The following is a 26,249-nucleotide window of genomic DNA, read 5'->3' on the forward strand; positions in this document are numbered from 1 at the left end:
TAATAAAACCCTAACATCTAAAGAATTCATACAATTCAACACCAAAAGAAAAAAAAAGTCATTAAAAAAGTAGGCAGCAGACCTGAATAGACATTTTTCCAAAGAAATAAATACAGGCAGCCAAAAGGCATGTGAGAAGATGCTCAGCATCACAAATCATCAGGGAAATGTGAATCAAAACCACAATGAAATATCACCTCACACTTATCAGAATGGCTATCACCAAAAAGACCACAAAAAACAAATGCTGGCAAGGATGTGAAGAAAAAGCAATCTGCGTATACTGTTCATGGGAATGTGAACTGGTATAGCTACATGGAAGGCAGTATGGAGATTACTCAAAAAACAAAATAGAACTACCATACAATCGAGCAATTCTACTCCTGGATATTTACCAAAGGAAACAAAAACACTACTGAGAAAATATTTTTGCACCCTTATGTTCATTTCCACATTTTTAAAAACAGCCAAGATATGGAAGAAACCTGACTGCCCACTGATAGATATATGGATGAGAAGATGTGGTATATATATACAATGGAATATTACTCATCCATAAAAAAAAAATAAAATCTTGCCATTTATAACAACATGAAGGGTATTATGCTGAGTGGAATAAAACAAAGACAAATATATATAATTTCATTTATATGTGGACTATGATAAACAAAACAAATGAACAAATACAACAAAACAGAAGCAAAGTCACAGATTCAGAGAACAAACTGGTGGCTGCCAGAAGGAAGAGGGGATGAAAGGAAAAGAGAAATGGGTGAGGGAGATTAAGAGATACCAACTTTCAATTACAAAGTAAACGAGTCATGGGTATGAGACATACAGTGTGGAGAATAAAGTTAAAATCATGTAATAGCTTTGTATGGTGACACATGGTAACGAGACTCATCATGGTAAGCATTTTGAAATGTACAGAAATATAAAATCACCATGTTATGTTTCAACAACGAACACTACAATAGAGTATGACTCAAAAACTGACCAAGGATTAAAATCCACACAGTATAGGGGACTCTAGCTAATCAAAAGACAGGCTGTGAATCAAGTAGAAAAAGAAGTAAGGAATTCCCATTGTGGCTCAGTGGTTAATGAATCCAACTAGGAACCATGAGGTTGCGGGTTTGATCCCTGCCCTTGCTCAGTGGGTTAAGGATCTGGCATTGCTGTGAGCTGTGGTGTAGGTCGAAGATGCAGCTTGGATCCTGCATTGCTGTGGCTCTGGCGTAGGCTGGCAGCTACAGCTCCGATTAGACCCTTAGCCTGGGAACCTCCATATGCCGTGGGAAGTGGCCCTAGAAAAGGCAAAAAAAAAAAAAAAAAAAAACCAGAAAAAGAAGTAAAAGGTATGAAGAGGCATTCACAGGAGGGAAAACCCCAGCAGCTGATCATAACTAGATGAAATGATACCTAAAGGCTCAAATAACCAGAGAAATGAAAATAAAACACTCTTATCAAGCATGGACTGTAGGAAACTGGAACCCCTCATACTAACTCAGGAGAATCTTGATGTAGAAAAGTCCCACAGGGAAATGAGACAGGCATACATCATCAGTACCTGCTTCCTGGTTCCAGACCCCTGGAGAGACTCAAACAGGTTCACAAGAGGATATTAATCACTAGCTTTAATCACCAGGTTTTTTGTGGCAGTGGGGAGTGGAGGCATCTTAGTACCCATCATGACGAAAATGGCGAAGTAAAACATGGTGGCCACACACAACAGAGTAATATGTACCAGTGAGAAGAACTGGACAAGAAGTCCACCTGGCTATCCCACCTCTGTCTGTCCTGCTTTATATTTCTTCATACCACTCAACATCAGTTAACACTATAATTATTTCCTTCTTGGTTTGCCTGTCCCAAGGGAACCAAGAATTTTTTTAAAATTTCATTTATTTATTTATTTTTGCTGCTGTTTTTGATTTTGACTGCACCTGCAGCATGTGGAAGTTCCTGGGCCAGGGACTGAACTCATGCCACAGCAGTGACCTGAGCTGTGGCTGTCAAAAAACCAGAATGAAGTCCAGAGCACAAAATTAAAAACACACATTCACAAAACGTTAAGATTATATGGTTTCACATATATATACATAATAAAAATAATAAAATATAAGATTTTAATACCATGAAACAATAACAGAAAGCAAGTATTTACAGTGGGATACCTCACTGGGGAGGAGAACAGATGCAGGTGCTGGGGATGAAGGAAAGAAAGAGTGAAGCAAATGAGAAAGGCCCTATGCGGTGCTGAATAGAGTGGCACTAAAGAGAGGGTTAATGCCTGTGTCTGCAAGGAAGGCCCAAATGAAGGAAAATAAAACAGAGACTCAACTATACCAGAGGACAAATCTTTGGCAAATCTGAGTAAGAAAGGAGGCACAAATGCCTGCAATGGAGACACAAAGCCCACAGATGTGCTGTTATATACATCTGTACATGGAGCTATATGCACATATTTTCTACATTAACTGCTCAGGAGAATCCTATGAACTTTTCATGCCAATGCATTTGAAAACATAAGAAGAAATGAACAATTATTAAAAGACAGTAACCAAAACTCAAGAAGGAAATATGAATAGCTTTAAAAACTCACTGAAGACCTTAAATTCATGATTAAAAATCCATGCTCAAAAGAACAAACAACATAACAAATACAGACTGTTGCCAAGAAAATTGTAAGACTAATATTTCTCTGATACCAAATATGAACCTGCACAGTAAGGGAAAATAAAAAACTCATTTTTCAATAATGATGCTAAAAATAGCAAATATTAGCAAAAAAAAAATCCAGCAATGCATAAAAATTAACCAGATAGTCATGCTTAAATAGGGTTACTACTGAGTTTTAAGAGTTCTTTTTCTATATTTTAGATATAGCCCCTTATCAAATATATGACTTGAAAATTATTTTATCCTGTTTTGTGGGATTGTATATCATTTCTCTGATTGTGTACTTGGAAGCACAAATATTTTTAATTTTAATGAAGTCCGGTTTACCTATTTTTTCTTTTGTTGCTTGTGCTTTCTGTGTTATATCTAAAAATCACCACCTAAATCAAGATTATGAAGATTTACTCTTTCATTTTCTTTCTTCTAAACTAAGAATTTACAGTTTGGACTCTTAAATTTAAGTCTGTGATTAATTTTCCATGGTGTGAGGTCAGGATCCATTGCCATTCTTTTACCTGTCTATGATCAGTTGTTGCATCACAATTTGTTGAAAAGACTTTTCTTTCCCTATTGAAATGTTTTGGCACTCAGCTGAAAATCAATGGCCTAAAAGGTTGTCCACCCATTTTTACAAATAAGACACTGAAATGCTACTTTTAGGCACTGTGGAAAGGGCTCAGAATCTTGACAGACAGAGGGCTTCATTCCATGTAAATGAAAATGGATCTGTTTGCTCACTTGTGGAGACCCCAAACAGTATTTTCCATTTTCCTTCTCTTGTCTTTGAGTTTTACCAAAGAAGAATCCTTCAGTGAGGTGAGTATGAGGTATAAAGCTGGTTTTCAACTTCCTGAGTGCTAAGTTGGAGGAAATCGGATTATTATTCATTCTGCAGATTTATACTTGAATTCTGTTTTTTTTTTTTCTTTTTCTTTTTTTTTTTAAGGCTACACCCGCAGCATATGGAGGTTTCCAGGCTAGGGGTCTAATCGGAGATATAGCTGCCGGCCTACACCACAGCCACAGCAATGCAGGATCCGAGCCGAGTCTGTGACCTACACTACAGCTCACGGCAATGCCAGATCCTTAACCCACTGAGTTGGGCCAGGGATCGAACCTGCAACCTCATGGCTCCTAGTTGGATTAGTTCCCGCAGTGTCACAACGGGAACTCCAAATTCTGTTTTCACAATGACATCTGTCCCCTCACTCATTCTTAGGACTTTCAATTTATATTTAGTCTTTCCAGAGAGTAACTCTCCCATCTTACTGCAAGTCTATAAAGTGGGAACCTGGGGTGAGGATAAGTGGCATGGTTACCTATAATTTTTCTCATAATAATTTATGTGTATGCCTAATTAATCCAAAAATATCAACTAGTGCAAGTTAATATAGTAATGGATTAGAGAAAAGTCACAATCATCTCAAGAGATTAAAACAGTTTAATAAAATTGAATACTTGGACTTTAACAAAAAGTCCCCTTAGCAAACTAGGAAGAGAAAGGAAGGCACCATACAGGTTATCCCTTAAAAGCCATCAGGAAGAGGACCCAGAGGCCCTTGTCACCACTGCTGCTATTGAACACTGCCTGGGAGGTATCCTAGCCAGTGCAGTAACATAGGAACAAAAAGACAATGACGCTCCTCAAGACAGAATGAAAATGTACCTAGAGACAAAACTATTGAAAGATATATGCAATGTCAGTGTCCTGGCTATGATACAGTTAAGCAAGACATTGCCACTGGGGGGAACTGAAGAAGGATATACTGAATCTGTCTGTGTTGTTTCTTACAATTGCATGTGAAATCTACTACTATTTCAAAATAAAAAGTAAGAAAAAAAGTTAGGCAAAGTCTTTATGAGAAACGTAAAAGACCTAAATATACAAGTGATACACAAAGGTACATGGTGATGAGATTCAGTATTAGCAATATACTATTCTCTCCAAACTAATCCATAAATGCAGTGCATGACTAGTCACAAACCCAAACTCATTTTCTTTCAGATCTGATCAACTCAACCTACATTCACAGTGAAGAGTCAAGAACAGCCTAGACAACTCTGAAGAACAAGGACATGAAGGACCCCTAGTCAAGGCCTATTATTAAATGTGGTACAAGTGAGTTTCTGACACAGGGAGACAAATTCACCAAGAGCAGAAATAAAGCCGGAAACAGATTCTTTACAAGGGAACCTAACATATGAAAGAAGGGAAATTCCTAATCAGTAGGTTAAAAAATGGACGATTTAACTAATAATATTGGAAAGAATGACTGTCATATGGAAAACAGGCAAATTAGACCTCTGTGGTAGTAAGGATTTCATAACTATAATGTTAATGATTGATAAGTTTGATTTCAGAACAAGTAAAACTTTCCTAAGACCAAAGAAATTAATGAAAGTAAAGAACACAGGCCTTTCTCTGATCAGACTGCAAGGAGAAGGACACACTACGGAGAATACCTGGCATCATATTTTAATTTTATTGTTTGTTTTTTTAGGGCCACACCCACGGCATATGGAGTTTCCCAGGCGAGAGGTCCAATCGGAGCTGCAGCCTCTGGCCTACGCCTCAGCCACTCCAGATCCAAGCTGCGTCTGTGACCTACACCACAGCTCACAGCAACGCTGGATCCTTAACCCATTGAGTGAGGCCAGGGGTCAAACCTGCGTCCTCATGGATACCAGTCAGATTCGTTTCCACTGAGCCACCATGGGAACTCCCCTGGCATCATAGTTTTGAAGAGAATAACAAATCCTTTCATGGCAACAGGCATACGTGGTAAAAATATCAATATAAGCAAAGAGAAAACATTCACCAACTTCAAGACAGCGGTTATGTTGTCTGTGAGGCAAGAGTAAGTGATAGATGGGAGGGGATTTCTTTAGCTATGCGGTTGACCTCTGAACAACACAGGTTTGAACTGTTGATAGAAACAGCAGTGTAAGCATACTATTAATATGTAGTTATGAAGGTAACTTACAACAGGTCTAAATTCAGAAACAAACCATGTGGGAAAAAGTAGAAATGCTGCTGAACTAAAGCAGCTGGTTTCTGATCTCCGGAAATTTCTAACAGTCTTATTTCAGTTAAAAAAGGTAAGCACGTCAGGATGGCCAAGTGGTCTGAGGTGCCAGACTCAAGCTTCTGCTTCCCAGTTAAAAAAGGAATACTATAGGGAGTTCCCTGGTGGCCTAGTGGTTAAGGATGTGGCACTGTCACTACTGTGCTTGGGTGCAATCCTTGGCCCAGGAACTTCTGCATGCCACAGGTGTGGCCCAAAAAAAGGAATACTATATAAACCACTGCGTACTCTGGCAAGTTGACCTACAGGAAATACAAGCCCTTGAGTGACAAAACCAATTTACCCTGAAACGATGTTGTAGTTGAGAGCAGGATGGTCTTTTGAGACAGGAGGGACAAGAGGTTCTGGCTGCCACTCTTCTATCAATTCTTCTTTTTCCTACAGGAGAAGAGCAGTTAAAACACAGCACAACGCTACTTACTTGACAGCGACTCTAGCAGTACCTAAATCGTTTGCTATAATGGAACTGTTGTAATGAACATAGTGCTAGAGATAGTGGTCTAGCTATTGCGGATGAAATGACAGAATCACTTTTGAGTTTTGTGTACTTAACTCCTCACCTCTTTCCTTAACTCAGGCTAAAGTTCTTTCCATGTAGCTTGGTGGGTGACTGGAAAATTTTAAAAATTTTTAATATTTAAGATTTTTCACTGTGGAAAGTAAAGAAGTATAAGTGCCATTGACAGTAAAACAAAAAGAAAGTTTACAACACGAACGTGAGATGTATGAGTACAAATAAGCGAACTTAGTCTCTATGGCAAGATATTACAGACGGCTGTGCACAAAGTTCTTATAGATATGACTATGATGAGAAGGGATCAACTACACCACAAAGCACTGTTTCTACAAGCCATAAGCAGGCATTCAGAAGTAACTGGAATATACAAAAAGACTCTTGTAGAGTTCCTGTCATGGCTTATGAATCTGACTAGTATCCATGAGGATGCAGGTTTGATCCCTGGCCTTGCCCAGTGGGTTAAGGATCTGGCGCTGCCGTGAGCTGTTGGTGTAGGTTACAGACACAGCTTGAATCCTGAGTTGCTGTGGCTGTGGTGTAGGCCAACAGCTACAGCTCCAATTCAACCTGTAGCCTGGGAACTTCCATGTACCACGGGCATGGCCCTAAAGAGACCAAAAGAAAAAAAAAAATTTGAGTTCCCATCATGGCTCAGTGGTTAATGATCCCAACTAGTATCCACGAGGATGTGGGTTTGATCCCTGGCCTTGTTCAGTGGGTTAAGGATCCGGTGTTACTGTGAGCTGTGGTGTAGGTCACAGATGCAGCTCAGATCTGGCACTGCTGTGGCTGTGGCATAGGCCTGCTATAGCTCCGACTGGACCCCTAGCCCGGGAACCTCCATATGCCGCAGGTGGGGCCCTAAAAAAGACAAAAAAAAAAAAAAAAAAAAAAAGACTCTAGACATAACTATTCTAATAGGATTCGGTTGTTTGGAAATTTATTTCTTTCATTTAAAAATTTTTTTTATTTTTTGTCTTTTTGCTATTTCTTGGGCTGCTTCCGCGGCATATGGAGGTTCCCAGGCTAGGGGTCCAATCGGAGCTGTAGCCACTGGCCTACGCCAGAGCCACAGTAACTCGGGATCCGAGCCATGTCTGCAACCTACACCAAGGCTCATGGCAACGCTGGATCGTCAACTGAGCAAGGGCAGGGACCGAACCCGCAACCTCATGGTTCCTAGTCGGATTTGTTAACCACTGCGCCATGATGGGAACTCCTGGAAATTTATTTCTTATAAAAAGCCACTTTATTCCTTTTACCTGTTGTTTTATGCAATACAAGTATTTTGCTTATTTTGCATTTATTCTTTCTTGTTTGTTTGTTTTTTGTCTTTTTGCTATTTCTTGGGCCGCTCCCTCGGCATATGGAGGTTCCCAGGCTCGGCGTCGAATCAGAGCTGTAGCCACCTGCCTATGCCAGAGCCACAGCAACGCAAACTCCAAGGTCCCTCATACCATCAGATTCTAAGTGGGTAGCACCTTAGGTCCTCTAGATACTTCTATTTCCTAAAGTTTGTCTGGCTTGGGCTTTATTTGCCTGGGTCCCTCACCATACAGAACACACCAAAATTCAATTTGGGGTGGGAAGGAAGGGAGTGGTGGGATGGGAAAGATTCTTTCCAACTCCCAATTTCCTTTATGAAGACTGCAGGGAAAACTTTCATTCAGGCTTCAGAAACAGTGGTGCTTTCCCCAAGCAACTCATGTAATCTTGTACAAGGACATCTGAAATTAGCAGTTGCCTGTGCTTCCCTTCTAGCACCGAGTGTGTTTCCAGACTGCTGTTGACACCCAGCAAAATACAGGGACCTGTAACAGGGTACTCCTCTGTATATTCACTCAATCCCTGACTTCCTCATATTTTGCTTATCCTGGCGTTTCATTCCCAGTCATTTCCTTACATTCCAGGAAATATTCTAACATATATAGTTGAGCCATCACAAGTTCTCTTTTTGAAAGAAACGGCAACTATAAGCACACATGGAATAATAAAACAAAGATTTAACTTCTTACCTTGACTGTAAGATCAGATCGTTCTTGTAATTTGTAAGTCTTAGAGAAAAGAAGTCTGATTATCCAGAGTATTAAAATTCCTTCCAAAATAAGATGATAAGCAGGAGCCTAGGAGACAAAAATAAAACAAAAACAAAACAAGAACTGAATTCCAAAACCTGCACATAAAATATAATGCTCCTGAATATACTTCTACACATGACCTTTAACCTATTACTACTCATTTATTTTCCAATTTCTATCAGAAGGCAATCTCTCCTAACATGAAAAATCTCAGCTTTAAAACATCTTCAGGAATAAAAATTAAGTTTCAAAATAAAACCTGACACAGAATTCCAATAGTCAAACATTTCAACAATCAAATCCTTTAGGTAAGTTATACTTTTACTGGTAGGAAATGACTGTAACAAACATTTCACAACTTCACAAGCCTTCTTCTACCACCCTCACGTACCATGGATGAGTTGAAAATTATTTGGAAATCAGTTTTCTCAATTCTTAAAGAGCTTTGCACATCTTACTATATTTCTGTATCCCTGATAAGCCTCTTTAAATCCTCCTTGGGACATGGCAGGAGAAAAAAAAGACTTCATAAATGCTTAAAGAAATAGCAGATCTCTCTTCATTCATTCCCCAAAAGTATGTAGTGTTTTCCATGTCAACAGGCATAAAGGTACCTTAATGAAAGTACAATTGTCAGGTCTTCTTTTCATCTGTACATTTCTGGGTTAAAAGCCAGGCTGATTTTTATGCTTTATAAAATCAGACACACTAAATGCATGTAGAAGATGCCGGGTATCAAAAAAATTCACATTAGTCAGTTATGGGGTGCTATGTTTCAATAGGTTGTCATTAAAAAGTCTTTTAAAAGAAGTATTTAGAAATGTAAATATAGGGAGTTCCTGTAGTGGTGCAGTGGAAACGAATCCCACTAGGAACCATGAGGTTTCGGCTTTGATCCCTGGCCTCGCTCAGTAGGTTAAGGATTCGGTGTTGCTGTGAGCTGTGCTGAGGCTGCAGATGTGGCTCAGATCTGGCGTTGCTGTGGCTGTGGTGTAGGCCGGTAGCTGTAGCTCTGATTAGACCCCTAGCCTGGGAACCTTCATATGCTGCAGGTGCAGTCCTAAAAAGCAAAAAAAAAAAAAGGAAATGTAAATACAAATTATTTTCAAAAATAAGTCAGAAAGAGAGTGATCATGATTCAAAATTGTTTAAAAAACTCAGAAGGTGGGGACAGGGAAATTGCTGACAAATTCATATATAAACTTTCAGATCAATGCACAAATAACTTTAAAACTACATACATGTTACATATGCACAGATATGCAGCAAGATTCCTCAAATTCTACATATAAGGTACACAGAAATTTCTCTAAGATTATTTTTAAAATGTGCTGATCCCTCCTAAATACAATTAATTTAAGAATAAGAACTCTGGCATTAAAAACCCTTTGGGTTCTCTATTACTGGATTCTAGTCAGCAAATGCATGTCCAAGTCAGTAAACATTACACTCCACAAAGAAATCATCCTAAGTTGAAATGTCTAGTGAATAAAAATCCCAAAAGCAGCTTCTTTCCTTCCCCAGGAAATGAAACATCCAGGAGGATTTCTCTCTAATCTTATTCATGGTCAATACCAGGGTATGAGAAGTTACATAGTCAAAAGGCAGTCTTCAAAAAAGCAGCAGCAATATATGGTAGAAGCTATTCATTTCTAAAAAAAAAAAAAATCTTATGTTTTAGTGGCTCTTGTTAATCACTCGAACCTAAGGCTGGATATCGCCTAGCCATATTTGCTTTCTTAACTGTTTTTTCAAAAAGTCCTGATAGGTCTTGCAATGATAAATCTTGCAACATCACCCCTGCCAGTAAGCTAAATATTAAGTTTTAAAAAAATTATCAAAAGAAAACTGAGATTTACTTTAAATGAATGTAAGTTCTATAACCACGGGACTTTTGCCTGTGGTTCACTGCACTATTCCTAGCATCTAGATCTGTGCTATCCAATACTGTAGCCACTAGCCACCTTTCAACTGTTTAAACACACATCAAAATTAAATTAAGTGAAAATTTCAGCCCCTCAGTTGCTCTAGCCACATTTTAAGTGCTTAACAGCCACATGTAGTGTACTGAAACATGGTACAGTTCAGATAAGGAACATGTAGAAATTTCTATTGTACAATGCAGGGAAACTCACTAAATGTCGAATGAATGAAGTTCTCCAAAACTGACATTTTCACTTGATATTATCTTACATACCTGAAAAAGCTGGCCTTTCCAAAAAAAAAAAAAAAGTCTCCTAACTAGTCTTCCTTAAAAAAACTTAAATAATTTTATCTTTACAAGATAGAAAATGGGAAATATGAGGGATGACAACTCGTTCACATTCTTAAATCATTTGGCTTCTTTTCTAACCCTATCTGCTGACAAAAACAAACTCCAAGTTGTTACAATTCTTTCCCCTATTACCTGCTCCACAGTTCCAAGAACCTGACTTCCCCAGGACTTCTCCAGACTGAGATTTTCCACTCTATTTTAAACACCCGTTTTACCCTCAGTCCCAACTCTGGTTTCTGACCAGCTTCTCACCTGCATCCGGACAGGGCCTGAAGAAGGCACTGCACTCACCAGAGCGCAAAACGCGACCCCCGGTTCCTCCTGTGCCTCCCCACATTCCGCCGCTGGGAAAGGTGTGCACCTGTGAATCCGTCCATTGAGGGACGCCGAGCGTCTGGGCATGACCAAGCCAGCCTCGGTCAGGCCTCAGACCATAAATCCACACAAAACGTCCCACTCCCCAGGGTCGCGAGCAGCTAGAGCCTCTAAACTCACCTCGTACAACGCTTGGACCATCTCCACCAGCACCCACTGCTCCGCGACTGCCGCCATAGTTAGCCGCTGGGGTTTCCTTCCGGAAGGCGGGCCGCATAGACGTCAGGCACTACGCGGCGCGGCCCAGTGACGCTAACGCGCCCGGGAGGCGGGGCTGTCGGAGCTAGGCACCGCCTTCTTGCGCTTGCGTACTGGGTGGCCAGAGGCTGCGTGGGCGGGGGAAGGTTTCCAGCTTTGAAGCTGCAGGTGTTGACCTCAGGATGGCGCTTGGTTGAGCGAGGTGTGGGAAGCTACAGGCAGGTTCCTGCCACAGGTGTTCACAACTTGGCCACTGTGTGGTCAGACCCGGTGCTGGGCTCTCAGGATGGAGGTAATGAAAGCCAGTACTTCTGAAATCTGGACTCCCTAGCAATTATAACGTTTTCTTTGGTTTTCAACTCTATGTAAAGCAGGGGGATTTTTAACAGAGGCAATGGAAGAAGCCAAGAAGGGATAAAAGAAAGGCAGGAAATCACACAGCAGGAAGCCAGGAAAAGGGAGGGAGGCAGGTGTAGAGCAGAGGTGAGGGCAGAGTAAGGGCATCTCTGGCCTCTGGGGGCAGCGGGCCCAGGTCCAGTGCAGGCAGGGAGACTGGTTAAAATGCCATTAGGGTTTCCATTCTGAATACATTTGTGTACATGGTTTGACATAAAGGTACAACTTCATTCCTTTTTTTTTTTTTTTTTTTTCTTTTTAGGGCCGCACCCACAGCATATGGAGGTTCCCAGGCTAGGGGTCCAGTTGGAGCTACAGCTGACGGCCTACACCACAAACGCAGCAACGCGGGATCTGAGCTGTGTCTGCAACCTACACCACAGCTCACAGAAATGCCAAATTCTTAACCCACTGAGTGAAGCCAGGCATGGAACCCTCAACCTCATGGTTCCTAGTCGGAATCATTTTCCCTGTCCTGCAAGAGGCTATAGAGAAATGGCAGCATTCTGAAGGGCTTACTTTGCAAGTAAGGTTAAGATTTACTCATGGACTAGTTAAAGAGTATGAGGAAAAGAGATGAGTCAAGGTTTTGTCCTGAGGAAGAAGAATGGCACTGCCAGTGACTAAGATGAGGATGGAGGCAGGAGGAGCAGGTTTGGTGAGAAATAATCAAGTGCTGGTTTGGGCTAGGTTGTGTGCTCCATCTAGGAGGCTGCCAGGGAAATGCCAAGTAACCAGCTGGAGGAACAAGTTTGGAATGGAGGGGAGGGGTCAGGGCTAAAGATGTAAGCCTGGGAGTTGTCATTGGAAAATGGCATTTTTTCCGTTTAAATGGTATATAAACACACCTGATAAGATCACCTAAGGAATGGAAGAGAAGGAGTCTCAGGGATTGAGCCCCAGGGCAGAACCAGCCAAAGCTGTTGAATGAAGCATCAGGAAGGTTGGAGGAAAACAGAACGGGTGTAGTGTTCTAGAAGCCAAAGAAGAAAGTGCTTCCAGGAAAAGAGCAGCCATTGGTGCAAATGCTGCTGAAAAGCCAGGAAAGGTAGACAAGAAATGACTGCGACTCTGAGGACAGGTCACCAGTGACCTTGATGACAGCAGTTCTGATGGAGTGTTGTAGGTGAGAGCTGATTGAACTAGGTTTTAGAACTGGAGATAGCAAATATAAACAACTGCTATGGCTCCCCTGAGATTACAATTATCCTTATCTCAGTGTTTTCAGTATTTGATTTATTACCTTTTCAGGAGCATTAGTTTTCTTTCATGTGTTGTTTTTCCTCAAATGCTTGATGATTTTTTATTCCTCTCCTTTGAAATCCCAAACCACCACTCCCCACATCCTCTTTTGTTCTTTAGCTGAAGATGATATTTAAGGCGAGGGCTTCAGCCATTTTGGTAAGTTACTCAGTTTTTCTTCTCAGTTTTCCTGAATCTCTTCCATCTACACATGCTGCTAAAAGTTTGTATAATCTTTTTCTGATTGATCTGTGTCATGTCATTAAATCATTCAGAAGAACCTAGAAGGATAGAGGACAATTCCTTCCTCTTTGGCAGTTGGTGACCGGGAAGGGACTCAACTTTCCTGGTTGGATATTACTTGCGTAAAGATTGCTGCAGTTACGAGATCTGGGACACCTGACAAAAGCCAGCAGAAGGTGAGAATTCTTACCATGTGGGTCAGTCTCCCAGATCTCTGCCTGCAGGTTCTATGGGAAATGGGAGTGGTAAGAATCCTTTATCTCCTTTCTGAAGTTCGATCATCAGGAGAAAATAAATTTGGTAGCGTACTCTTGGCTTGTTGATTCTTTTCCTCCCAGAGATGGTTATGGGTTTTTCTTTTATTTTTTCGTCTTTGTGTATCATGTTTTTTGTCCTAAGAAGGAAATTCCATAGGGTAGGACTCAGGTCTAGGTCCTCTAAACGTGTTGTCTAAGTCTGTTCTGTCTAATTATTTGTCTTGAAGAGCTTGGTTTATTGAAGAATGAGAAAACTCTGTCGTCTCTGCACATACTGGTGTACATTTGGCAGCCAGTCAAATAGACTGGGATTCCAAGATGTAGTTGTCTCTTTGTCTGGCGATGCCAGCCCTCAGTGGAGTTTGTTATAAGGAGTTCCATTCATAAGAAGCCTTTGTTGTCTCAAACTTCATTGCTTTGATAGTGATGCAGCAAAGGTCTACTTTCTCAAACTATTTTGGGGAGTGAACCTTTGGATCATGGGGGCTATATCATCTGGGCCATCGCTAGGGACATCTCTTGCATCAATGGTACTAAACCTGGAAAGTTACCTCCAGGTTTTCCATAAATAGGCTTATTGCTTTGAGTCACAATTAAGAGCCTACTCATCAATGGCCAGATGATAGATTCTTTAAATTGGAAAATTTTCTGAATTGGTAAATTTTTTTAGAGAGCGCTCATCATAAGTAGCTGTTTTATTGGTACCTATGGATAAGAAAGAAAGAAAGGAAGAATGGTGATTAGAGAAGCCTTATTGAATTTGTGGTCTTATTCCCCTCTTGGGTCTTAAGATGCAAATAAAAACATTAGGTTAATTAACAAGGGACTGAGAATTATGTCTTTATTCTGTTCCAGAACAATTTCTTTGACTATTTCCTTCTCATTATTTACATTATCTTTAAAAAAATTCTTATTTATGGGAGAAAATATTTGCAAACTAACTGATAAGAAATTAACATCCAGAATATATAAAGAACTCTTACAACAGAATAAAAAAAAAAGCAACATCTTAAAAATGGGCAAAGGATTTGAACAGACATTTCTCCAAAGAAGATATACAAATAGTCACAAGCACATAAAAGGATGCTTAAGTCTACTGAATTATACACTTAAATGTTAAAATAGTAAATTTAGTTATGTATGAAAGTTTTACCACAGTAAAGAACTCCTTTTCCTTTACATGTATATATTTATCTTTTATATAAATTAATTTTTCCCCCAATTTTCCAATTTTTGTCCTTTTATGCTTCATTTTGGCAAATTTCTGGATGTCAATATTCTAGTCCACTAATTTTATCTTTAGCTGTGCCTATAAGATCATTGATTTAAAATCTAATTTGGGGGTGTTCCCGTTGTGGCTCAGGGGATTACTAACTGGTATCCGTGAGGTTCTATCTCTGGCCTCAGTCAGTGGGTTAAGGATCTGGTGTTGGCTGTAAGCTGTTGTGTAGGTCACAGACACAGCTCATATCCTCTGTTGCTGTGGCTGTGGTGTAGACTGGTAGCTGAAGCTCCTGTTCACTCCTAGCGTGGGAACTTCCATATGCCACGGATACAGCTTTCCTTAAAATAAGCAAAGATTAAAAACATCTAATTTTAGTGATCATTTTTAATTTCTAAAAATGTTAATTATTTAAAATGCCAGATTATAAAAAATTCTGGTGGAATTCACTTGATTCATTCAACAACATCTATTTATTGAACACCCACTTCCTAAGACACTGAAGGATAGAAATGCATAAAATAATCTCAGGCCTGCTCTCCTAGAGCTTAACGTTCTAGTGGGTTAACATATAATAAAGAGATAAGCCACTAAATATATGGCTTAATGTCATGAAGTGCTATTAAGAAAAGGAAAAGATGTATGGAAATAAAGAATTACAGAGAGTAGATACGGAAGACCTCTCTGAAGAGATATTGTTTGGACAGAACTCTTTTTGCTTTCTTTTATTTGTTTTTGGTTTTACTTTTTAATAGAGATACCAGTTTGTTATTTGGGTGCTGTCATGATAAATTTTCCAGAGTTATGCCCCTGCACTAATATTATAGTGTTCATGTCGGAGATGAATGGAGATGTTGCAAAAGGCTTTGCATAATTGAGAATTCATTCTGAAAACAGAAATGGGTAAATGCTCTTTCTTAAGAGTATGCACATACTCATACACATATTTACACACACACACACACACATATTTTGTGTTTAAAAAGAAAATGGTCCATTAGTGAATTGAGATGTCCACACAGTGTAAGGCATTTGAGACTATAAAGTGAGTTTTTTATTATTACATATTGGTATAAATGGTTTGGAAAACCATTTCTATGGCTGTAACATGGTTATTCTTTTTTTGTTTGTTTTTTGCAACTTCTTGGGCCGCTCCCGCGGCATATGGAGGTTCCCAGGCTAGGGGTCGAATTGGAGCTGTAGCTGCTGACCTATGCCAGAGCCACAGAAACATGGGATCTGAGCCACGTCTGCAACCTACACCACAGCTCATGGCAACACCGGATCCTTAATCGACTGAGCAAGGCCAGGGATCGAACCCACAACCTCATGGTTCCTAGTCGGATTTGTTAACCACTGAGGCACGACGGAAACTCCGCGTGGTTATTTTTTTTAAGTTATTTATTTATATATTTAAGTGTAGTTGATTTGCAGTATTATGTTAGTTTCAGATGTATAGCAAAGTGATTCAGTTCTATATATATATATATATATATATATATATGTATATATATATATATCTACACACACATATACATATTTTCAGATTATTTTCCATTTTAGGTTATTACAAGATATTGAATATTATTCCCTGCTTTATACTGTAAATCCTTGTTGCTTTTCTATTTTATCTATGGTAGTATGTGTCTGTTAATCCCATATTCCTAATTTATCCCTCCCCTACATCTCTTTTCCCTTTGATAACTGTAAGTTATCAAACCCATGTCTATGAGTCTGTTTCTGCTTTGTAAATAGATTGATTCATTTACATTATTTTTTTAGATTTCACATGTAAGTGATACCATATAATTTGTCTTTGACTTATTTCACTCAGTATAACATCGTCTGGATCCATCCATGTTGAAGCAAATGGCAGCTTTTCATTCTTCTTTATGGTTGATTAATATTCTATTCTATGTATATGTAAGTGTATATATGTCTCTCATCTTCTTTATCCATTCATCTGTCAGTGGACACTTATGTTGCTTCAGTGCCTTGATTGTTGTAAATAGTGCTGCTATGAACATTGGCGTGATGTATCTTGAAATTAGAGTTTTTGTCTTTTTTGGATATAAGCTCAGGAGTGGGATTGCTGGATCATATGGTAACTATATTTTTAGTTTTTTAAGGCACCTCCATACCATTTTCCATAATAGTTATATCAATTTACATTCCCACCAATAGTGTAGGAAGGTTCCTTTTTCTCCACACCCTCTCCAGCATTTATTATTTGTAGACTTTTTGATGATAGCCATTCTGACTGGTGTGAGATAATACCTCATTGTGAGTTTGATGTACATTTCTCTAATAATTAGCATCTTTTCATGGTGCCTGTTGGACATCTGTCTGTCTTCTTTGGAGAAATATCTATTTAGGTCTTCTGCCCATTTTTTAATTGGGTTGTTTGGATTTTTTTTTTCTTGATACTGAGTTGTAGGAGCTGCTTGTGTATTTTGGAAATTAATCCCTTGTCAGTAACATCCTTTACAAATATTTTCTCCCATTCCATAGATTGTCTTTTCATTTTGTTGCCACTTTCCTTTGGTATGCAAAAGCTTATATGTTTGATTAGGTCCCATTTGTTTATTTTAGCTTTTATTTATTTTGCTTTGGGAGACTGATCTAAGAAAATACCGCTACAATTTATGTCAGAAAATGTTTTGCCTATATTCTCTTCTAGGAATTTTATGGTGTCATGCTTTCCATGTAGGTCTTTAAACCACTTTGAGTTTATTTTCATATTAAAATGGTTATTCTGATCTAATACCAAATAATGACTTGTTTGGTCAGAGCTCTTAATAAAGGAATGAAATTTATGAATGTTTGGTGGAAAAGTGATCCAGGTAAAGGAATGACCAAGTGTTGAGAAAATGTTTTATGGGTTTAAGAAACACCAAAAATATGAATGTGTCTGGTGTAGGATGAATGAAGCTACTAGGAAAGTCACGACTTAGGTAGATGCAAGTGGTAGAGTTGGATGAGGTGAGAAGTCGTCAAACCAGACACATCATTTGAAGGTAGAGCTGATAGGTTTTGCCACTGTGGCATGGGAGAGAAAGGTGGATTAAGGATGCTCCAGGGTCTTTAGCTTGAACCGCTGACTGAATGTATTATCATTTTCTAAGACAGGGAAGACTGAAGGTCAGCAACTTTGAAAGCAGATGTTAGACATCCACAAAGAGGTGTCTCACAGCAGGTAGATGTTTGGATCTGAACAGAGGTGAGGTCAGGAAGAGAAGTACAAAGTTGATAGTCTAGTGACCAAATGGCATTTTAAACCATGAAAAAAAAAATGACTGTAGATACAGGAGAGAAGAGGAGTACAGGCTCTGCCTTATAGCACTCCTTTCTGGGTGTATTAACTATATTTACTTTAAAAGTATCTCCTATTTCCCCTATTAACCATATTTCCTCAGATATTACTTTTATTTGATCATATTAGATATTAATTTCTAGTACATCTGAAAAAAATATTTCCGATTTTTTTTTTTTTTTTGGTCTTTTTAGGGCCGCACCTGTGGCACACAGAAGTTTCCAGGGTAGGGGTAGAATTGGAGCTGCAGCTGCCAGCCTATGACACAGCCACAGTTGTGCCAGATCTGAGCTGTGTCTTCAACCTACACTGCAGCTCACCGCAACACTGGATCCTTAACCCACTGAGTGAGGCCAGGGATGGAAACCTGCGTCCTCATGGATGCTAGTTAAAATTTAAAAATAATTTCTAAAATTTTTATTTTTTCCTGCCTTGGAATGTTGCCCACTCAGAGGGAATGGATAAAGGGAATATTAATAAAATGACAGACTTTAGTCTGTCTCCAAAAAATGTATTATTAAAGCCCAATAATAAACCCATTTACTTTCTGTATCAGTAATTTTCTAGCTCCTAAGTGTGACTATTCATATTTTAACTCTTTCACCACAGAGTTGGAAAAAACCTTTAACATGAAAGAAAACGTCAAAACAATAAACAAAAAGAACTTGGCGCAATTGCTTCTTAATTGTGGTAAATATACCATACTAGTATAAGCTATTTAGTAATAGGGGAACTGGTTATGAGTTATATAGGAATTCTCTGTACTATCTTCACAATTTTTCTGTAAAGTAAAAACTATTGTAAATTAAAAGTTTATTTTAAAAGAGAACTTGGGAAAGCAGGGTTAATGTGAAATGAAGAAGAAAAAATACAATTAATATTTTCAGGAGACAAAAAAAGAGTAGAATGTATCCATGGAGCAAGAGCCCTAAGCCTGAAACAGAACATCTAGATAATACAGAAGAGCTCTTGAGAATTCAAAACATGGAAGCAGAAATGAAAGAATGTATTAAATGTCTTGAAAGAATAAATGTCCCAGAAAGTATAACAAAAAGGCAAAGAGATTAAAAAAATAGAGACAAAAGACACACAAATGAGAGAATCAGTTTAGGATTTGCAAGATTCAAATACTTGATTTCCAGAAAGTTGGCATGTAGGAGAAGGTAGGAGGAGGCCATCTAATGCATAATACATGAAAATTCCCCAAAGGACACACATTTCTAGATTGAAAGACTCCCTCAAGTACCCAATGCACTGATTATAAAAAGTCCTACAACTTTTTATACCATTTTAAAATTGCAGAAAAATGAAAATGCAAAAATTCTTAAATCTTCCAAAAGGGGAGAACTAGGATAGGTGACATAAATGGATCAAGTACAAAGATGGCATCAGACTTCTCATTAGCAATATTAGAAGCCCTACAGTAGAGCAGTGTGTTGAAACTTCTAAGGAAGTGATTTCCAACAAAGGATTCTATCCTTAACTGTCAGTCAATAATAAAAGTAGAATGAAGACATAAGAGTGTGCATCCATTAGGATCAGTTAGGTGATGCTGCAGTAACAAGCATCCCCCGAATCTTTGTGGCTTTCTATAGCAAAAGTTTATTTCTTGCTCATGCTGCACACCTTTGTAAATTTGGGAGTCGGGGAGCCTGGAGTGCCTCCCTTTTTCATGATCCAGGCCAACACAACAGCCATCATCCTGGATATCCGTATTATTGTGTCACACTGGCAATTATTGCTCTGGTGGGAAGGTGATGTGCTGCTTCTACTCATGTGGCAAAAGGGGGTATGATGTTACCTGACATCTGGAAAATGGAGCCAGAAATACTGGTAAATACCACAAGTTCTTAAAAACGAATCTGCCTTAATAACTGATCTGTACTCTTTCTCAAGAAACTCCTGGGTGATATGTAGCTTCTAAATGAGTAAGTAAAATAAGAAAGACGATGGCACAGGTAACTTGCACAGAAAAGAAAGGAAGGAGGTTCCAGCATAATAGCTGTGGGCAGACCTACGTGTGACCAGGCCAAAGCAGATTGAAGGGATGGAGGGCAGGATAAAAGAACCTAAGTGGGTCCAACATCAAGCAAATTAATAAAAAGAGGCAATTAAACCCAGAAGAAAACTGTTACAGAGAGGAATGGGCATGAGGTTTTCAGGAGACTGGGAACAGCACAGGCAAAGGCATGGAGGCAGGGATGGGTCACTTTCCACCAGCACAGTCAGTGACCTTCCAGAGTGACAGAGAAGAAGAGAAATGGGAGCTAGTCTGACCCCACCAGGTGGTTACAGGATCCCCAAGTGTCCCCTCTTCCTATTCCACTGATTGAGACAAATGACTTGCATTTGTCATTTAGGAGGTAGCTCTTCATATGCATTTAGTATTTCCATTTCAATCACTCACAGTCATGTACAAGCAATCCTTACCAGTTCTATACTTTAGAGTCAAATATATAGGAGTTCCCGTCATGGCGCAGTGGTTAACGAATCCGACTAGGAACCATGAGGTTGCGGGTTCGGTCCCTGCCCTTGCTCAGTGGGTTAATGATCCGGCGTTGCCGTGAGCTGTGGTGTAGGTTGCAGACGTGGCTCTGATCCCACGTTGCTGTGGCTCTGGCATAGGCCAGTAGCTACAGCTCCGATTGGACCCCTAGCCTGGGAACCTCCATATGCCGTGGGAGCTGCCCAAGAAATAGCAAAAAGACCAAAAAAAAAAAAAAAAAAGAAAGAAAAATAGAGTCAAATATATACATTATATATGTGTGTGTGTGTATATATATATGTATATATATATGTTTGTGTCTACACAGTCCTGCATATATACACACCTTCGTGTGTATGTACATATCAATACACTGCTTTGCACTACTCCCAGGGTAGTGAGATAAGCCAGTATAGGAAAGTTTTGCTTTAGTATCTTTCTCCCTCCCTCCCTTCTTTCTTCTCCCTCTTTTTCCATCTACTACATTTCTTTCTTAGATGAAGACCCTGAAACAAAGTAATCACATTAGGTCAAGGAACCTTTTGTTAGGTAGTCAAGGAACCTCTATTAGATAGTCAAGGAACCTGAGCCTCTGGATCTAGCTTGTGTTCCACAGATGTGAGCATGGAATTTAAAAAAGATTTAACTTTGATTCTTTTAGGAAGGCTTCAAATTCACATCTGGGAGCTAGAGTGGGGACAGGAGGCCATAGTCCCCAGAGCGGGGTTGGAAGATGGGTATAGGCCAAGTGCAGTTAAATAGGTTAAATGGGCATGAGTAGGAGGCTTGAGCTTTGAACTTTAAGGCTCTCAGCACATTAAAAAAATCCCTCTGCTGTCTTGATTTTCTTATCTGTACAATGGGAATGGTAATGTCCCTTTGGATTATCATGAAGATAAAATGGTTTAATAAATATGAAGCACTTTAGTAATAGACAGTAATAACTGGCAGTTGTTATCACAAGTTCCAGTTTCAGTGGGGACAGAAGAGCAGGGGGCCATTACCAGGATGTTGGAGGATGAGTTCTGAGTAAGTTCAGGGAGTGACCAGGTGACCTGCCAGTATCCCCAGCTGAGATGGGCCAGACATGCATACCGGTGTCTTCATCTGGGTCGTCTAGGATGAAGAAAGCATTTGTATGGACCTTAAACAAAAAATATGATCAGAGAATATGGCAAAAGGACTTTACAGGTCACGCTTAGGATTTCACCTCCCTTCTTCCTCCTATATCAGTGACCAAGGTTTAAAGGAAGGAGTTGGCGCAGTGGACAAGGGTGACCTCTTGGTGACTGTCCTCCCTTCTGTGCTTGGTGCTTATTTGCTTGGGGTCCTCAGGTGAGTCGTTCCACCTTTTTTTGACCTCGGTTTCTGATCAGTACATGAAGGGGGTTTGAATAAGACCCCCTTCGTGAGCTCACTAAGGATTGAGCTCACCACCATTCATTATGCTGATGGAAATGATGAATACACCAATCCAGAAGAAGGAGAGTTTTGTTCCAGCCAAGCTGGGACCATAGCCTGGGAGATAGTTTCTCAGGTGGTGCTGAGGAAATGCTCCAGAGAAGCATTATTTTCAGGACCACTTTATATTTTGTCAGAACAAAGAACATCAAACGTGATAGGGGCATGTCCTTCAAGATTTCAAAAAAGACAGATTGGCACATGCACAGTAGAGCCTTAGCACCTTGGAAGGAGAACTGGCATTGATGTCCCAGGAAGGGAGGCTGTTTACTCTGTCTTCGAAATGGACACCGTCTATTCCTGTACAATGCATCCTTTCTCTCTCTTCTTTCTTTTGTCCTTCCTTCCTTCCTCTCTCTCTCTCTCCCTCCTTCCCTCTCTTTCTCTCTCTCTTTTTTCCCCATACCCAGGGGTCAAACCTGTGCAGCAGTAACCAGAGCCATGGCAGGGACAGCACTAGATCCTTAACCCACTGGGCCACCAGGGAACTCCAGTACTCCCTCATCTTTCATGCTTAAAGCAGATGCACAATGTATGTTTGACGGGCCACAGGACAGGCTGTTCTAGTTAGCATAAAATTCAAGCCAAATTATGTATAAGCCAGAATGATCTCCACATACCTCAATATCTGAAAATTTCTTCCATCAGTTACCACCGACTTGCCCTTGTGGCCATTACAGTGACCTTTGTCTCCCTGGGTGAGCCTCAGGAGTGCCTGAAATATGGAAGTTCCTGGGTCAGGGGTCGATTGAATCTGCCTGGGAGACAAGGTAGAGTTAGCCAAGAATGAAGTGGGTAGAGGACCCCAAAGAGCCTGTCATGAGCTGCCAGGTGGGTCGAGGTTTGAGACTCAGAGAGGGGCTCAAAAAGGAGGTGGTAGAATCAGGGCGGTGCCGAGGGGGGGATTAGAGCTTCTTATAGTCCCTATTCTCCCAACTCGTCATAAGTACTTGATTTAAAAGTCAACTTGTTCTCCATTTTGTAAAAAGAACCTCCCAGATGCAAGGTCCTGACACTCCTAGGTGGAGCCTCAAAATCCTTCCCTCAAAGTTTGGATTGAGTTGGATTCAATTAAATTTGTTAAATGCAACCCTATTGGGCTTTCTATCTGCAACCTCAAGCTCTCTCCCAAAATGTTTTTTCTCCTTTTTATCTCACATACTGGAGGAAAGGAATAACCGCCCTTTCTTCATTCCAAAAATATGTGTGTTCAGGTGTGTGGCAATGGTAGTCCTGAGCCCAGAGTGCGTCTTGTTTGGCTGGGAAATGGTGACAGAGCCAAGGAAAGTAGGAGTGTCCCGTGTCTTCTTGAAAATCTTGATTAAAATTGGTTTCTGGAGTCAGACGTTCAGGATCCACAGAGCAGGACGAGAGGCGTTCACAGCATCCTCATCTCCTTTGCTGAACTTCTTCGAGCTAGATTTCTCAGTGGCAGGTTTGCATAATTGCATTGAGAGGTTTGCAGGGCTACCCACATTAACACTGGGTTCCTTTTTATTTTTTATTTTTTTTTATTTTTTATTTTTTGTCTTTTTTGTTGTTGTTGTTGTTGTTGCTATTTCTTGGGCCGCTCCCGCGGCATATGGAGGTTCCCAGGCTAGGGGTTGAATCGGAGCTGTAGCCACCAGCCTACACCAGAGGCACAGCAACGCGGGATCCGAGCCGCGTCTGCGGACTACACCAGAGCCCACGGCAGTGCCGGATCGTTAACCCACTGAGCAAGGGCAGGGACCGAACCCGCAACCTCATGGTTCCTAGTCGGATTCGTTAACCACTGCGCCACGACGGGAACTCCCCCTTTTTATTTTTATGATTAACTGTGGATTTAAATCCTAAAACTTCAGGAGTTCCCATCATGGCGCAGTGGAAATGAATCCGACTAGGAACCATGAGGTTGTGGGTTCAATCCCTGGCCTCACTCAGTGGGTTAAGGATCCAGTGTTGCCGTGAGCTGTGGTGTAGGTCACAGACATGGCTCAGATTCCGCGTTGCTGTAGCTGTGGTGTAAGCCAGCAGCGGTAGTTCTGATTCGACCCCAGCCTGGGAACCTCCATATGCTGCAGGTGCGGCTCTAAAAGGCAAAATAAATAAATAAATAAATAAATGCTAAAACTTCATTTCTATGGAAAGTAAATGGTTTTCTCAATCCAAAACGTTGTTGACACATGGGTTCTAAAACCTTTAGAATTACCAAAGGAATGAGCAGGTGGTTAGAAATTTGATAACATATCTAAAGCACTTCCTTGCTGCCTTTAAGGCAGATTAGCAACATAATCACCATAAAAATAATAACAAAACAGTGTTGTTCATGTCTTTGTTGCTTATGGCCTTTTTTTTTTTTTTTTTTTTCTTTTTGCCATTTCTTGGGCCGCTCCCACGGCATGTGGAGGTTCCCAGGCTAGGGGTCTAATCGGAGCCGTAGCCACCAGCCTACGTCAGAGCCACAGCAACGCGGGATCCGAGCCGCGTCTGCAACCTACACCACAGCTCACGGCAACGCCGGATCCTTAACCCACTGAGCAAGGGCAGGGATCAAACCCACAACCTCATGGTTCCTAGTCGGATTCCTTAACCACTGCGCCATGACGGGAACTCCGGCTATTTTTTTTTTTTTTTAAAGGAATAAGCTATTTCTTTTAGAGCATTTTTAGGCAGCCCAAGCAGACTAGTACAGTCATTAAAACTGTGCCTTTGGTATCATATCCAAGAAATCATTGACAAATCTAGTATGAAGCTTTTGTCCTATTTTTTTTTTCTCTGAGTTTTATTGTTTTAGGTCTCACATTTAGATCTTTGATCCATTTTGAGCTAACTTATGTATATAGTGTTAAATGAGGGCCCAACTTTATCTTTTGCATGTGGATACCCAGTTTTTCCAGCACCGTTTGTTGAAAGGCTTTCTTTATTGGATGGTCTCAGCACCATTATTAAAGATTATCTGACATAGATGTTAGAGTTTATTTCTGACATTGTTATTCTATTCCATTGGTGTGTATGTCTGTTTTTATGCCAGCATCACACTGTTTTGATTGTCATAGCTTTGTAGTTGGTTTTGAAATTAAGAAGTGTGAATGCTCTAGTTTTGTTCTTTTTAAAATATTGCTTTGATTACTTGGGGTCCCTTAAAATTTGATATAGTTTTAGGATGGAATTTTTTTTTTTAACAAAAAATATCTTCGGGATTTTTTTGTTTTGTTTTGCTTTTATGGCCACCCCTATAGCATATGGACATTCCTATGCCTGGGGTCAAATTGGAGCTGCAGCTTCAGACTACACTACAGCTGGGACAACACCAGATCTGAGCTGCATCTGTGAACTGTGCCACAACTTTTGCAGTGCTGGGTCCTTAACCCACTGAGCAAGGCCAGGGATCTAACATCCTTACAGAGAAAACATTGGGTCCTTAATTTGCTGAGCCACAATGAGCACTCTTCTTTGGGATTTTGATAGGGATTCCATTGACTCTGTGGATCACTTTGGATACTACTGACATTTTAACAATATTAAACCTCCCAGTCTATGAACATGGAGTGTGGAAGTTCCCTGGTGGTGCAGCTAATTAAGGATCTGGAGTTCTCACTGCTGTGACTCAGGTTGCTGCTATGGCATGGGTTCTGTCCTGTCCCAGGAATTTCCACATACTCTGGGTGTGGCCAAATATGACGACAACAACAACAACAACAAAACATGGAATGTGTTTTCATCTCTTTTGTCTTCTTTCATTTCTATCAGCAATATTTTGTAGTGTTTATTGTACAGGTCTTACACTTCCTTGGTTAAGATACTTCCTACATATTTAATTCTTTTAGAAGTGATTGTAAATGGAATTGTCTTTGTAATTTCCTTTTCTTTTTTTTAATTTTTTTTATTTTCCCACTGTACAGCAAGGGGGTCAGGTTATCCTTACATGTATACATTGCAATTACAGTTTTTCCCCCACTCTTTCTTCTGTTGGTAATTTCCTTTTCTGATTGTTCATTATATGTATATGTAAAGGCAGCTAATTTTTCTATGTTGACTTCGTGTCATTTTTTTGAATTCATTTATTAGTTCTACCAGCTCTTTTGGGGAGTCTAGAATTTTCTCCATATAAGATCCTATTATCTACAAATAGAGATAATTTTACTTTTTCCCTTCCAATTTGGATGTCTTTTATTTGTTTTTCTTGCCTAGTTGCTCTGGCTAGAACTTTCTATGCTGTGTTGAGTAGAAGTAGTGAAAGTGAGCATCCTTGCCTTATTTGTTTGTTTGTTTACTAAACATGTATCTTTCCTTTTTGGTTTGTTTTTTATTTTTTATGGCTACTTTTTAAACTTATAGTTAATTTACTATGTTCTGTCAATTTCTGATGTATACCAAAGTATCCCAGTTATACATACATGTATACATTCCATGGCCTATTTATCCATGTATTCATCT

The 26,249-nt window shown here is 39.9% G+C and overlaps 2 protein-coding genes and 1 long non-coding RNA gene across 23 annotated transcripts in view; 2 read left to right on the plus strand and 1 right to left on the minus strand.

The window, feature by feature from the left end:
* Positions 1-11,213, minus strand: part of SPTLC1 (serine palmitoyltransferase long chain base subunit 1) — a 55,897-nt gene extending 44,684 nt beyond the window's left edge. The window contains exons 1-3 of the mRNA XM_003483378.5: positions 11,134-11,213; positions 8,301-8,408; positions 6,052-6,146 (exon numbers count right to left, since the gene is read on the minus strand). Of these exons, the coding sequence (XP_003483426.1) occupies positions 6,052-6,146; positions 8,301-8,408; positions 11,134-11,190 (260 nt within the window). The 5' untranslated portion in view covers positions 11,191-11,213. The remainder of the gene's footprint in view (positions 1-6,051; positions 6,147-8,300; positions 8,409-11,133) is intronic.
* Positions 11,214-11,327: 114 nt separating this feature from the next.
* Positions 11,328-26,249, plus strand: part of LOC100157850 (CDC42 binding protein kinase alpha-like) — a 72,852-nt gene continuing 57,930 nt past the window's right edge. For 11 of the 21 annotated variants that reach the window (XR_014826407.1, XR_014826408.1, XM_084994562.1 and 8 more), the window contains exon 1: positions 11,328-11,503. Coding sequence is in view for 1 of the 21 variants with exons in the window: in XM_084994561.1 (XP_084850687.1) it covers positions 11,498-11,503 (6 nt within the window). In the remaining 20 variants the exon portion in view is untranslated. Of the gene's footprint in view, positions 13,269-21,602; positions 21,705-26,249 lie in introns of all 21 variants that reach the window. The other 10 variants (XM_084994563.1, XM_084994572.1, XM_084994585.1 and 7 more) reach the window with 6 other exon arrangements.
* Positions 13,847-18,915, plus strand: LOC146396407 (uncharacterized). Its single transcript, XR_014826412.1, has 2 exons — positions 13,847-15,932; positions 16,761-18,915. It is a non-coding gene; the product is annotated as an uncharacterized LOC146396407 (long non-coding RNA).

Source organism: Sus scrofa, chromosome 14, assembly GCF_054392235.1.
Source record: "Sus scrofa isolate SSC_HxYL_T2T_F1_AM1 chromosome 14, Sscrofa_HxYL_maternal_Yorkshire_Landrace_v2.0, whole genome shotgun sequence".
NCBI lineage: Eukaryota > Metazoa > Chordata > Mammalia > Artiodactyla > Suidae > Sus > Sus scrofa.